Genomic DNA, 12,998 nt, shown 5'->3' on the forward strand with positions numbered 1-12,998 from the left:
TGGAGAAGCTTGGGGCGTGAAGTGAGAAGTGGACCCCATCGGAGCAATCCTTGGGGGCCGGATGTGCCCAGCAGTGGGGCCTGGGAACGGGAGGGCAGGCAGCTCGGGCCCACCTGACCCGCAAGCTTCGGGGAGAGTGACGGCCCAGAACAGGTGGGCAGCGACACCGGACTGACCGGTGGACGTGAGGCCAGCCTTGTGGCCTCTCCCCAGGCCACCGTGGCTATCTGGGTTCGAGGCAGGGGCAGCTCTCCAGGGGGAGGGTGTTTCCTGGCAGCAGGTGGGAGGGTCTGCACAGAGCTGGGAGTGAGTTTGTAAAGGGGGGGGTTGTTCCAGGCACTTCCCAGCCAGGCTTCCTCTGAGTCTGGCCCAGCAGCGCAGGAAGGAGAGGGCTCCGGGTGGGAGGTGCCTTGGAGGTAGGGGTGGGGTGAAGCTGCTTGCCCTACACCCAGCCCCACACTGCATCTCTGAGGATGTCCTAAGATGACTCTGACTTGGCTGGAAGGCTGGAACTCTGGGGATCCTCTTGGCCCTTCCTGATAGAATCCACCCTCCCTTTGGAGGGTGTGGCCAAGCCTGACGAGCAGCCCACAGCTGAACCCAACGGGGAAGGGAGGTTTTAACTGTTTCGGTTAGCTGCATGCTCCCTCCTGGGCTAATTCCCGTCATCTCAAAAGTTCTGAGCTCTCACCTGCAGAAATGAAGCTCATCCTAAAGCAGCATTTCCCAGGGAATTCTAAAGCCTCAGACACCTGAGGCGGGGCTGGGATTCCGGGCATTCAGTGGGCTCTGTAGGTGACCTGGATGTTTGAGTGTCCCTGGGGGGGTGTCATCGAGTCCTCCCGGCTGCAGGCGCTGCCCTTTACCCGCTGCTCCCATGCGCTGTGGCGCTGCCCTTTACCCACTGCCCCCATGCGCTCCCGGGCTGAAGCAGAGCGTGCCCCAATCTGGCAACCGCTGAGCTGCCAAGGCTCATAAGAAACGGGGAGGGCCCATGCCAGCCTCAGGGCTCCTGTTCGTCAGGCTTTTGCTCGGGCCTCAGGACCACGGTGGGCCTTCCTTCCTCTCTGCAGGGCCCCCGCTTGGCTCTCGGGGGGCAGTGCCGGGTGAGAGTCCGGCCTTTGCCGCTGCTGGTTCACATGGATGGACCACTCAGTACAGTTAAAGTTTGGGGAGGGGGCCCTGGGGGCGGCGTTCCAGCCTAGCAGGCATGGCCCTAGAGTCTATCCTGCCCACGGCAGGGCCCCGGAGTGGGAACCGGGGCCGTGGTGGGCCCTGTCTCACACCTGGCACAGGCGTGCTCACCCTCTCTGGGGGTCTTCCTGGGCCTTGGGCAGCCTGGGTCCCTCTCCGGACCCTGGGGAGGAGTATGGGACTCACCCACCCCGCTGACAGGACTGCCCCTTCTCCAAAGGAGTCCTTCAACGTGGGATTCTCCCTCTCCACGCCCTGGTCGAGGACCAAGGGGAGAAAAGAGCCTCTTTCTTGCTTGCTACAAGGTGTATGTGTGTAACTAACCAGTCCCAGGATAATTTTAACTCAGAGGCTGGCCAAAAAAATGCCACTGGGTTTCTTTTCTTCCCCGACTGTCTCGGCAGGGAGGCGCGGGGCAGCGCAGAAGCCCCCGCCCACCCAGGTGGGCCCAGCTGAATGGGGGGCTTGTGTGAGGGCCAGTGGGGCGGGAACTGGCGTCCAGCCCACCAGCAGCCCCGCCCGCCGAGCCGAGCTCGGGCTGCTGCCACCCCGCCGGGCTCCGCTCAGAGCGTGTGTGCAGCCATGGCCGGAGCCCCCGCTCTGGCCCTGCTCCTGCTTGGGCAGCTGCTGGCCGCCACCGTGACCGTGACCGGGGCGCAGGTGAGCGCGGGACCCCAGTGCACTGGGTTCGCCTTGGAAGGCGGCTGGGGTGGGGGTCCGTGGCTCTGAGGTCTGCGTTGAGCAGCACAGCCAGGGAATAAGCTCCCCGCCTCGCCCCCAGGGGCAGCGAGGGAGCCGGGGAGCCCGGGGCCCCGGGGATGGCGGGCACAGTCCTGTCGCCCCATAGCTTCCTCGCCATCTCCCGGCTAGCCTCCATGGACGCCGGGACACCTCGGAGATGCGCGCAGGGCCTGCCCCTCCTCACCAGGCAGGGTCCGGTGCCAGCGCTGTGTCTCCACCAGAGAGATACAATGTGGCCTTTGTTGCTTGCGGGGCTCAGCCCCGACGCAGCCCCTCCCGCCCAGGCGAGGTGGCAGGGGACACTGCCAAGGCCCTGGACAGGCCCTAGCTCTCCTCCAACCAGGGGGGACCCCCCCCCGCCAGCGGGAGAGAGTGGGGATGCAGCTGCCTGATGACATTTCTCCATTTCAGAAAGTGGGACCTCGAGGCCCCCCCGGCCCCCGAGGACCACCTGGGAAGCCAGGCAAGGACGGCATTGATGTGAGTGTGTGGGCGGGGATGGCCGGGGAGCTTCTGCGGGGTTCTCGCTCCTGCCCCAACCTCCCTGAGCCCCAGGCCTGATGGAGAGAAAGCTAACTGCACCTCCCAGGGCTGGGGTGATGAGCCAGCGCCCCTGTGGGGAGTGAAATGGGACAAAGACGATCCTTGTTCCTTCTTGGGGCGGACCCCCCAGGGACTGCCTCCCCAGGACAGGCGGGGGTGGCTCCATAGTGCTCTTGGGGCTGGAGGTGTGGGCACTGGGTGTGTGTCTCTGGGTCCCCAGAGGGGTCTGCACTCCTCTTTTCTGGGGGTAAAGGCTGTCCCTCTGGGTGGGTCTCGTTGGCGGCTACTAGAGGCTGAGAGCCAGCCTTGGACGGGGCTGGGGGCTGGCTCTGCCCCGGAAGTGGCATCCTCCAAGGGCACCCCCGCCTAAGCATGGCCGAAGCCGTATGGGAGGCAGATGAGACCCTGAAGGCTGCCGCCAGGACCCGGCGGGCTGAGAGCCCCCGACTCAGCCACGTCCGTGAGAGTCAGGGCCCTCCAGGCCTCTCCTCACCAGTATAACTGTTCCCTGGGTAGAACCTGCCTCCTTCTGAGTCCCCAGGGCCCTGCCTGGCCCTTGATGGTCCTGAGTCTCCCTCCTGCCACCCCACCCGCAGGGCCGTCGCTCAGTGTGGCTGTATTGGGCCCTGGACCCAGGTGGCCTCCCCTCCTGGTGGGGCTGGGCACTTGGCGCCCCAGGGCTCCCCAGTCGTTCCCTCTGTGGACGTTTCCACTTAAAGCCTGGCCTGAAAGCCTCGGGTAAAAGATTTCAGAGCCAGTGGCCGTCAGGGTGGAGAGGGTGCCAGGATGCCTTCCCGGTCCTCTGTGTCTGGAGGCTGCCACCTCCAACCGGGTTTCTGGAGTTTCTCAGGCAGGCGGAGAGGTGGGGCTTCATGACGCCTCCCACCGTTTCTGGGGTGTCCCTGTGCCCTCAAAGTGGGCTCAAATCCCCAGTCTGTCCAGATCACCCCTCCCCCCACCACCTGCCTCTGCACCTGGCCCTAGAGGGGAGGTGCCTACAGGTGTGGATGACGGGGTGAGGGGTTCCATCCTGCCTCCTGGGGCCTCCTCTGGGGCCCAGCTCTGCTCCCCTGGGCGGAGCTTCCAGAGGACACTTGGTCACGTGTGGGCGTCTCCCTCTCTGCAGGGAGAAGTTGGTCCTCCAGGGCTGCCTGGGCCCTTGGTGAGTGTCCTGGCTGCGGGGTGTGTGGAGGGTGGGGGGAAGAGGCCTCCTTCTAGTCTGGAGGGGACGGGTGGGCCTAGAGCAGGGGGGTCATTGACACCCCTTCCCACCATGCTGGGCCCTGGGTTGCCAAAGGGCGGCCTTGGAGCAGGGGCAGAGCGGGAAGAGGTGGGAGGGGCGGGTGGGACTCAGTGAGTCTCCCGGGCAGGGGCTGGCTTTGAATCTTGCTCAGGCAAGTGCCGGCAGGTCAGGGAAGAGGTCCATACAGACCTGCACATCCAGCCCATCCGAGGTCCCACAAGTGAGCCGTCCTGGAGCTGTTCAGGCCCTGCACTTGAGGGTTCTGGGCTCACAGAGGGGCCCACAGAGGGGCCCACTGGCCCTTAGCTGGGGAGGCCAAAGCGTCTGGGTGAGTGTCCTACAGATGTGACCGAAGGAGGGTAGAGGGGCAGCTGGAGGGGGAAGCCCTCCTGGGGCCAGCAAGGGGTGGGCAGGGCAGCAGGGAGGGCTGGGGCTCTGGTGGAGAGGGGCCCATCTAGGGCTGCTAGGTTGTGCCCCGCTGGAGGACACTTTTCTCCTTGGTGAAAGCCAAGGCTCTGGCTGGAGCTTTGCTCACGCCTCTGCCCTTTCCCTCCACAGGGACCGAAAGGGGCCCCGGGGAAGCCAGGGAAACCAGGAGAAGCCGGGATGCCGGGACTGCCTGGTGTGGATGTGAGTGTGCCGGCCCCTCCTTCTCCTCCCACGAGCCCCCCACTCCCCTCCCAGCCTGGACGGGTTCCATCCCAGCGCCCAGGAGTCAGATTTAATTGCTGTTTTCCAACTGGGCCAGCTCAAGCAGGAAAGCCAGGCCCAAGAGTGTCTCCGGATGTCCCCCGGCAGGGTCCCTTGGCCTTCATCCCATGCCCGTTAGTGTCTGGCCCCGTCTGCCAGACGCCAGCGCCAGCACACAGGCGAGGTGAAAGTCCCGCGAGCTCTGGCTTCTCTGGGAACAAAGGCCCATTATCCAGACCCCTCCGAGCCCCAGGGTGCCTGCGTCAGGGGCTCCTCAGGAGCTTAAGGCCTGGCCCCAGGCCCGGGGGCTTTGCACGCACTGGAGGGGATGTCAGAGGGGAACTCTCCTGCCCGTTGGGCTTGCCCACTCCGGCAGGTGCTTCAGCCGCTGGCTTCCCACCAGGTGGGCGGTGGGTGGGGCCAGAGGGGAAGGTGCCCGACCCGAGGGTCTTTCTGGCCTCTATCGACTGGCTTTAGTTAGGGCGGGGCCCACGCCTGCTTCTTCCCCGAGAGGGCACGTCCTTCCCATGTGACCCCTCCATCCCTCCTTCCACCTCCCTCCCCAGGGTCTGACCGGGCACGATGGACCCCCTGGACCCAAGGGCGCCCCCGGAGAACGGGTAAGGCAGGCACCGCATCCAGTGGCTTCAGCTCAGGGGCGAGGTCCCAGCCAGGGGCAGCCAGGCTGAGCACCACCTGTCCACGGGGTGTGGGTTCTGAGGGCAGCTGCTGTGACTGCACTGGCTGGGCCCCGCCCCTGCCGTGGGGTGGAAGGGGGCTGGAGGGCATGAGGACACAGGGTGCTGAGTGCCCCCCCGCCCCCTCTGGTCAGAGCTGTCCCAGCCCTCAGACCGTGCTACGGGGGCTGGTATGGTTGGGGCGTGAGCGGCCCCACATGCCCTCCTCCTCCTCTGGTGAGCTGCTGCCCCTCTCTCTGTGCCCACCCTAGGGGCCCACGGTCACCCAGCCTGTCCCCCTTTCTGACCAACCAACTCCTCTCGTGGCTCCAAGTGCAAAGCTGAGACCAAAAACTCCCTCTCTGTCCCCCCTTCGAGAAGTGACTGTCCCCCAGCCCTGGGGTGCAGAGGGCAGGGGGGCTGTGATGGGGGGGAGGGAGCCAGGACGCAGCCCTGCCTTTGGGAACTGGGCTGTAGGAGTGTTCTGAGTGGGAAACAAGGAAGAGGGTGGCTGCCTGCAGCCGTCAGGTCCTTTGATGTTTCCAAGGACGTTGGGGGAGTGGGGGAAAGTGGGGGAAGGGAGGAGGCGGGACTAGCTCCAGGCTTTCTGCAGGGAGCCTGGGGCACAGGAGGGGAAGGGCCTCCTGAACAAGGGCCTCATCCTTGGGATGCAAGGCAGCAAGAGGACCAGGAGGGTGCTGGGCGGACGGGCAGGCCACCAGCTGCTGGAGGTTTGGGGCTTCCTACTGTGGACCAAGGAGGCCGGAGGGCTTCCTGGAGGAGCCGGGCATCAGGCTATGCTGTGTGGCTCAGGTCACACCTGGCATGTGCCTTCCTGGTGGCCTGCAGTAGGAGGCTTTTCCTCAGGACTGCTGGTAAAGGACCAGTCCCAGGCCCCTGGGACATCAGAGGTCCCCCCCACCCACTGTCGGTCTTCTATAAAACAAGAACCCCCTCCTCAGGGGAGATGGACTTGGGAGGGAAGGGAACAGGTTTGCAAACACAGGCGACGGTGCCTGGGCCCAGCCCACCCCTGACGCCCCCTTTCATTCCGCAGGGAAGTCTGGGACCCCCAGGGCCACCTGGGCTGGGGGTGAGTACTGTCTTCTCCTCCTGGTGGGAGTTTGAGGGGCCCCAAAATGCCACGTCTGCTGCCCCTCTGCAGCTTCTCCTGGGGGCTGGTCCCTGTGCTGGGGTCCTAGGTGCTATCTGGGCTGTGCCCTCTCATCCCCAGCAACTCACCTGACCAGCTCAGGGGGATGGGGTGGGTGGTGGGCAACCTCCTCCCGTCCCAAGCAAGTTCTGACCCCATGCTTGGCATTGCAGGGCAAAGGCCTCCCTGGATCCCCCGTGAGTACTGATAACCCTCGTGCTCCCACCCCCCCCAAGCATGCCCGCCACACCCCGAGCCAGCATGGCCACCAGGTCCCAGACCAGGACTGGGGCGGGGGGTGGGGGGAGAGGGCAGGCTGGCCCTGTGTAGGGGTATGGGAGCCCGGTCTGGACTCCCCTGGGGATCCTCAGAGCTCCTTGGGTGCAGACCCCCATCTCTCACTTCTTACCTCCCCCAGGGAGAGGCAGGGGTGAGCGGCGTCCCAGGAGGAATTGGCCTCCGGGGCCCCCCGGTGAGTAGCTGCCAGGACTCCACAAATGCAACCATGGGGGGGCCTCCCCGCTTTCCTTCCCTTTTCCCTCCCCCGTCACCGCCTCCCTGTGCCCCTCCTCTCCCTCCCCCTCGCCCTCTTTCTTTTTTTAAATTTATTTATTTTATTTATTTGTTTCTGGCTGCATTGGGTCTTCGTTGCTGCGCGCGGTCTTTCTCTAGTTGCGGGGAGCGGGGGCTACTCTTCGTTGCAGTGCGCGGGCTTCTGACTACGGTGGCTTCTCTTGTTGCAGAGCACGGGCTCTAGGCGCACAGGCCCAGTAGTTGTGGCGCACGGGCTTTGTTGCTCCGCGGCATGTGGGATCTTCCCGGACCAGGGTTTGAACCCGTGTCCCCTGCATTGGCAGGCAGATTCTTAACCACTGCGCCACCAGGGAAGCCCCCCCTCGCCCTCTTTCTTGGTGGGCCTTCGTGGCTGACACCCAGGACAGGGCAGTGCAGACCTCAGGACGCACAGGGCTGGGGCGGGCCAGCACGGCAGCACTGGGGGTGCCCCCATAGGGGCATCTTCGGAGGGGAGGCTTCTCTCTGGAAGTCGCTGGGCCCCTCACTCAGGTCGGGGCTGGCCCTGCTCCGTCTAAGCCATCATCCCCCCACAGGGACCCTCTGGACTTCCAGGCCTCCCTGGCCCCCCAGGACCTCCCGGCCCCCCTGTGAGTACTGGGCGGGGTTCTAGAGCCTCTCAGGAGGAGTCCCAGGCATGATGACTGCTTGGTGGGCTTGCCTCCCCTGTCCCCAGGGTGCCCATCCTCAGGCCCCCCATGCCCCCAGCCCCAGCACCCATGCACGTGGAGAGTCCTGGCCACACCCCAGACATGAACCAAGTCCAGGCCGGAGCCGTGAGCCTCAGCTGACCCAGGGCTAGTGAGGCTCGGGCCTGGTGGCCACCCCGCCCCAAGGGCAGGTGGTTTCTGTCATTGTCACATGCCCTGCAAGGGGGGGGACCAGCAGTACCTGGCACTGGCCACGGGGGGATGAAGGGCCCCTGAGTCCCCTGGAGGTCTTGAGTGGGCGGGGGGAGGGAAGGGGGGGCCACGTCAAAGCTGGCGTCTCTCTGTTCCAGGGTCGCCCAGGGGTCCTTCCCGAAGGCGCTACTGACCTTCAGGTGGGCACGTGCAGTCTTTGTGAAGCCCTTTGTCGGGGTGCCTGTCTTGGTGGGAGGGGCCTGTCTGGAGAGCACAGGAAGGCAGGGACGGGGGCCCCTAGGGACGGGTTCAGTGCTGGCGGCACCAGCTCTGGGTACGGTCCCCCCGAGCTGCCCCTCCCCGCCCTCACCGGTCTACCCTGGCATGCGCGGCAGCACGAATTGAAGTCAATTTAAGTAAAATCATGTGTCGACCCGCCCCGCCCCTCGGCACAGAGAGCTTGGCTGCGCTGGGGGCACGGACGGGAGGTTTCCCCATCACAAAAGCCCAGAGTCTGGGGCCCGCTTTTGGTTGTTGAGCTGTGTCTCTCTCATCAGAAGAAAAACAGTGACTTTGGAGGCCTGGGGCTTGTGGGCTTCGTTTGCACAGCTGTTCGTGGGCCAGGCCAGCACCCGGCCTCGGAGGAGGAGCGGCTGGAAGTTATTAAAGGGAGAGCCTGGCCCAGCCCGCTTGCCCACTGGGGCTCCTGCTGCCCTTCTCTCCCCAACCCGTGTCCTGAGTGCTTGACGGCTGGTGTTCTGAGGGAGGGTTTGGGGGTCTTCTGGAAAGAGGAGGACAGCTGGGGGAGGTGGATGGCACTGGCTCTGTGCCAGAGCAGCTGTGGAATGATCCAGACACCCCCATGCCACCCCTGGGCTCGCCAAGCCCCCAGGTGTGGAGCATCCGGCCTGTGCCCGAGGACCACGTGTCCCTCCCTGAGGCACCTCTGGCACCGAGGGGACCCCCGAGCAGAGCTGGCTGCAGAGCCGGGCGCGTGATAAAGGCCCCTTTGTGAAGCCGGCAGCCATCAGGCTGAATAGCAGCTTTGAACCTGCACTGGGGCGGAGACATCGGAGCCGGCTATGAGGGGCCGGCGGCCGTGCTCTGGCTCTGCAGCCCCTCACCGCGCCCCACGGTGGCCCTGAATGAGGCCCTGTCTGGGCTCCCCAGGAGGCCCCCGTGTGGCCCGAGCTCCCCTTCACCCACCCCAAATGGCCCATCTCCGGGCCCCTGGGTTCTGACCTCAGCGCTGCCCCAGGTTTACCGGGAGGGGTCTGACCATTCTGTTTCCCAACAGTGCCCGGCCATCTGCCCGCCAGGCCCACCGGGGCCCCCAGGAATGCCAGGGTTCAAGGTGAGCGGCCACTGAGGGTTGACTCAGACCCCAGCTCACCTTCACACCCCTAGGAGGCAGCGGGGCCCCCGTGTGGGCGGAGGTCCGGGGGGAGGTGGGCGTCCAGAAAGCCTGCCCTGGTTGCAGGATTGTTGAGGGAAGCAAGGTGGGCTGGCCCCTGCCCTGCTGGGGGACCTTGCTCTGTCCCTGTCCCCCTTCACCTCGGTGACCCGCTGGGGACTGGGGGGGGGGCATTGAGAGAGGGCGTGGGGGAAGGCTGGCCTCAGGCCCCCAGCCCCCTTCCCTGGCCCAGCCCTTCTCCCAACCGGGCCTCTGTTTCCCCAGCTGGGCTGGTGGGCCAGGCAGGCCTTAACTGGCTCAGGGCCGCTTGTGGGGTCTGCTACCGTCCACCCGCCGCTGTCTTTCAGGGACCCACCGGCTACAAAGGGGAGCAAGGAGAAGTCGGCAAGGATGGCGAGAAGGTGAAGGCGGCTGGCGGCTGGGTGGTGCCCCGGGGGTGGCTGGGAGGCACAGGTGCTTAGGGGCGTGGGGGCTGGGTCTCTGGCAGGGCTGGGGGTGTGTGAGGACGTGCTGGCTTCATCTCGGTGCCCTCTGACGGAGCAGCTTCTGTGCACGCCTCCCCTCGGGGCCTGGCTCTTAGAGGCGGGTGATTTGGGGCAGGGTCTCTGGACAGAGCCCGCAACACCTGGCCTCACACGGAAGCTCCCTGAGCTTGGGCGGGCCCGCTGCGGGCTGGAGAAGGTGGGCCTCAGCCCGAAGTGGCCCCCAGTAGTCCCTGCCACTGCCCTGGAGGGCATCTGTGCATCCTCACCCACAGGCTGCGGGCGAGGCTGGGTGCCCTCTAGCGCGGTGCGAGCCGCCAGACTGCCGTGTGAGCAGCAGGGGGGCTGGCTGCCGCCAGGAGGAGGTGTCTGGGGAGGGCGGGGGAGGACACGGGGCCACCTCTCTGGGCCTTGGGGGCTCAGCTGTGAAGTGGGGCGACGCCCCGCATGGCAAGGGCTCTGGCAGCGGGGTGGGGCAGTGGGCTCGGAGAGGTCGGGGAGAGCTCGGGACTGACGCCACCCACCTCTCCTGCAGGGTGACCCCGGCCCCCCTGGGCCCCCTGGCATCCCAGGCACCGTGGGGCTGCAGGTGAGTAAGGGGAGGTGTTTGACAGGTGAGGATGTGGGGTGGGGACAGTCCACCAACTCCCAGGACGGGAATCGGGTGCGGGTCCTGAGGCAGGGTTTGGGGGAATATACCAGAGCCCTTCAGCAGCTCCCGGGAGGTGTGCGGTCCCGGGGGCTGCCGGCCCAGGCCCTGCAGCTCCAGCTCTCTCCCTGCAGGGTCCACGGGGCCTACAAGGATTTCCAGGGCCACTCGGACCCCCCGGGGACCGGGTAAGTCCACCAGCCCCCCGCCGCCTGGCCCTTGAGGGGCTGTGGGCCAGCCCGAGGTCAAGAGGTGGCTGGGGGGCCACCTCCAGACGTTAGATGGGCCCCTTGAGCATGGGTCCTCACCAGTGGCCACAGGTGGCCTGTGTGACCGCAGCCCTCTGGGCCTCCACTCACTGGATGTTTCCCAAAACTGGGGCCTGTGAAGGCTTTTGTGGCTTGGGCCCAAAGGGAATGGGAGAGGCAAACAGGGGACAGCAGGGGAGGCCTTGGCAAATGTGGGAGGGGGAGGGGCTTGGGGACCACTGGGGGGATGACGGGGGAGGGGCCTGCTGGGGGGCTTGGGTGGGGGGGCTCCCGGCGGGCCTCTCCAGATGGAGCCGGGTTTTCTGGGGGATGCTGCCCAGGCTTCAGAGGAGAGGCTCAGGTGCCCCTTCTCCTCCACAGGGTCCCATCGGATTCCGAGGGCCCCCCGGGATCCCAGGAGCCCCTGGGAAAGTGGTACGTGTGTCTGGGGGTGGGGGGTGGTCCCGTGCAGGCCCAGGCTCTCTTCTCTCTTGCTCACTCTGACGCCTCCCCCAGCCCCACTGGGCTGCCCATCCCGTGGGCACACCTGGGGGGAATCACATGTGGCACACCTGGGCAGGTACCAGTGGACACACCTGGGGGGAGGGGGCGAGTCCAGAGTCAGCCTGTCCTTCGTGGGAGATTTGCGTTCTCTCTTTCCAGACATGAGGTGAGGTGTGGTGAGTGTCCCTCTGGCCTCTGTGACCCTCAGCATCGTCACCCTGCTCTCCCACCTTCTTGAGTTAACTCTCTCCCTGTCCCCCCTTGTCATTGCAGGGTGACAGAGGTGAGAGGGGCCCAGAGGGGTTGCGCGGCCCCAAGGGCGACCTCGTAAGTGAGAGAGCCTGTGTTCTCTGGGTCCTTCCTTGGGAGAACCTGATCCACAGGGCGGGTGGGTGGTGGTGGGGGATGGACGGTAAGTCCAGGGAGGCGAGGGGCAGCTGCCCTCTCCTGCGGGTGGGGGGGAGCCGCTGGACAGTGCCAAGCTGGGCCTGGGGGTCCCAGCCCTCCCCCTGCCCAGGCGGCTCCCCCAGGAGTCCCCCGGCCTTGTTGCCCCGTGGCTCCTTGAAGCTACTGTCACCTCGGCAACTCCTCTCCGGAGCAGCAGGGCAGGGTCCGGAGGACCACACTTCTGAGTGCGCACCCTGGCCACTGACATCCGTCAAGAGGCCCTGGGCAGTGGGGCCTGACCTTGGGCCAAGGATGCCCAGCTGTGAGATGCAGTAACAGAGAAAACGACTCTCGGGTTAAGCAGAACATAAGTGAAGCCGAGAGAAAATTAAGCATCTCACGAAATGAAGTGACGGTCTCTGAACCAATCTCGTCTTCCCCCGGCCTGAGCCTAGCGGCCAGAGGTCCAGGAGGCGGCCGTGTGATGCCGCAGCATGCACAGGAGCCTCAGCTCCCGGGTGACGGGCCTTTTCCCCTGGGGGTCGGGCCTGGCCCACACAGCTGTCCCCTGGCCCAAGCTCAGTACCCGGAGTCTAGAAAGTGGTGTGCACGGCACGTCTAAGGCTCCCAGGCCTACCTCCCCCGCCCCCCTCCCCTGGACCTAGTGAGGTATCTGGAAGGAGCAGTCCCGATGGGTCTAACTGCGGTCCCTTGCCTGTCTTTCAGGGCAGGCCTGGTCCTAAAGGCATCCCTGGCATGTCTGGGCTGGTCGGAGAGCCGGTGAGTGCCCGTGGTTGCCAGCATAGGGGCAGAGGGGGCTCTGCCGGCCCCTTGCTCCCTGCCCTTTGCACCTGCTTCCCCGGGAGAGTCATTCTCCTCCCACGGCCCTGGGCTATACTTCGGCCAGCTGCGCGGGCCACTGGCCCTCCCTTGTTTCGCTCTGCTGTCGCCTTCTGGAAATGCCTAATTTGTGGGTGAAGGGCCTGCACACTTGCATTTTGCCGGAGGCCACAGAATCTTTTGCCGTCTAGACCACACAGAGGTAGAGGGTCTCGGGCTGAGCGCATCTGCATTCCAGGGGCACGTGAGGGTGGTGGGGGACTGGGTGGCACAGGTGAGGGGGCATTCTGAGGGTCCTGAGCACTGGCCCTCCCCACCTGTGCCCCCTCATCCCTGCTATGTGCCCATGCCCAGCCCAGACCCCCACTTCCTCCTGGCCCCCTCCCCATCCTGGCCCTAGAGGATGGGCCCCTGGGAGGCCACCTGGGGTAGCACAGCCTGGCAGTGGGAGGCTGAAGGAGGGGAGGGAGGGACCCCCAGCTGCTCTCCTGGCACCTTTAAAGCACACGGCTGTGTCTGAGATTCCAAAATTAGTCAAGCCTCTAGGATTCGGCAGGCCTGAGCCCAAATCCTGGCTCCCAAGCCTCAGTTTCCCCGTCTGTAAAGTGGGCACAGCAGAACTTCCCTGGGGCGCATGGAGTCTGGGCGGACGCGGGGCGCGGGGGGCAGCGTGTGGTCTGGGTGCATCCTCACCGCCCTCGTCTGCACGATCGGAGGACAGCACAGCTTACTACCTGCCCCCTGAGCCCAGGAGGGCAGACCTAGTGCAGGCGGCTGGGGAAGGAAGGGGCTGGTGGGCGTGATCTGGAGGGTGACCA

At 65.7% G+C, this 12,998-nt stretch overlaps 1 protein-coding gene across 1 annotated transcript in view; it reads left to right on the plus strand.

Moving 5' to 3' along the window:
- COL9A3 (collagen type IX alpha 3 chain) overlaps window positions 1-12,998 on the plus strand; it is a 25,009-nt gene continuing 12,011 nt past the window's right edge. The window contains 18 exon segments of the mRNA XM_022597574.2: window positions 1-1,727; window positions 1,730-1,854; window positions 2,347-2,415; window positions 3,605-3,640; window positions 4,280-4,351; window positions 4,978-5,031; window positions 6,146-6,181; window positions 6,415-6,438; window positions 6,660-6,713; window positions 7,351-7,404; window positions 7,815-7,856; window positions 8,954-9,010; window positions 9,418-9,471; window positions 10,088-10,141; window positions 10,336-10,389; window positions 10,831-10,884; window positions 11,227-11,280; window positions 12,067-12,120. Coding sequence (XP_022453282.2) covers window positions 1,559-1,727; window positions 1,730-1,854; window positions 2,347-2,415; window positions 3,605-3,640; window positions 4,280-4,351; window positions 4,978-5,031; window positions 6,146-6,181; window positions 6,415-6,438; window positions 6,660-6,713; window positions 7,351-7,404; window positions 7,815-7,856; window positions 8,954-9,010; window positions 9,418-9,471; window positions 10,088-10,141; window positions 10,336-10,389; window positions 10,831-10,884; window positions 11,227-11,280; window positions 12,067-12,120 — 1,116 coding nt within the window. The 5' untranslated portion in view covers window positions 1-1,558.

The sequence above is a fragment of the Delphinapterus leucas genome, chromosome 15, assembly GCF_059928025.1.
Source record: "Delphinapterus leucas isolate spDelLeu-1000000601 "Yukka" chromosome 15, BTC_Dleu_Yukka2, whole genome shotgun sequence".
NCBI classification, from domain to species: Eukaryota; Metazoa; Chordata; class Mammalia; order Artiodactyla; family Monodontidae; genus Delphinapterus; species Delphinapterus leucas.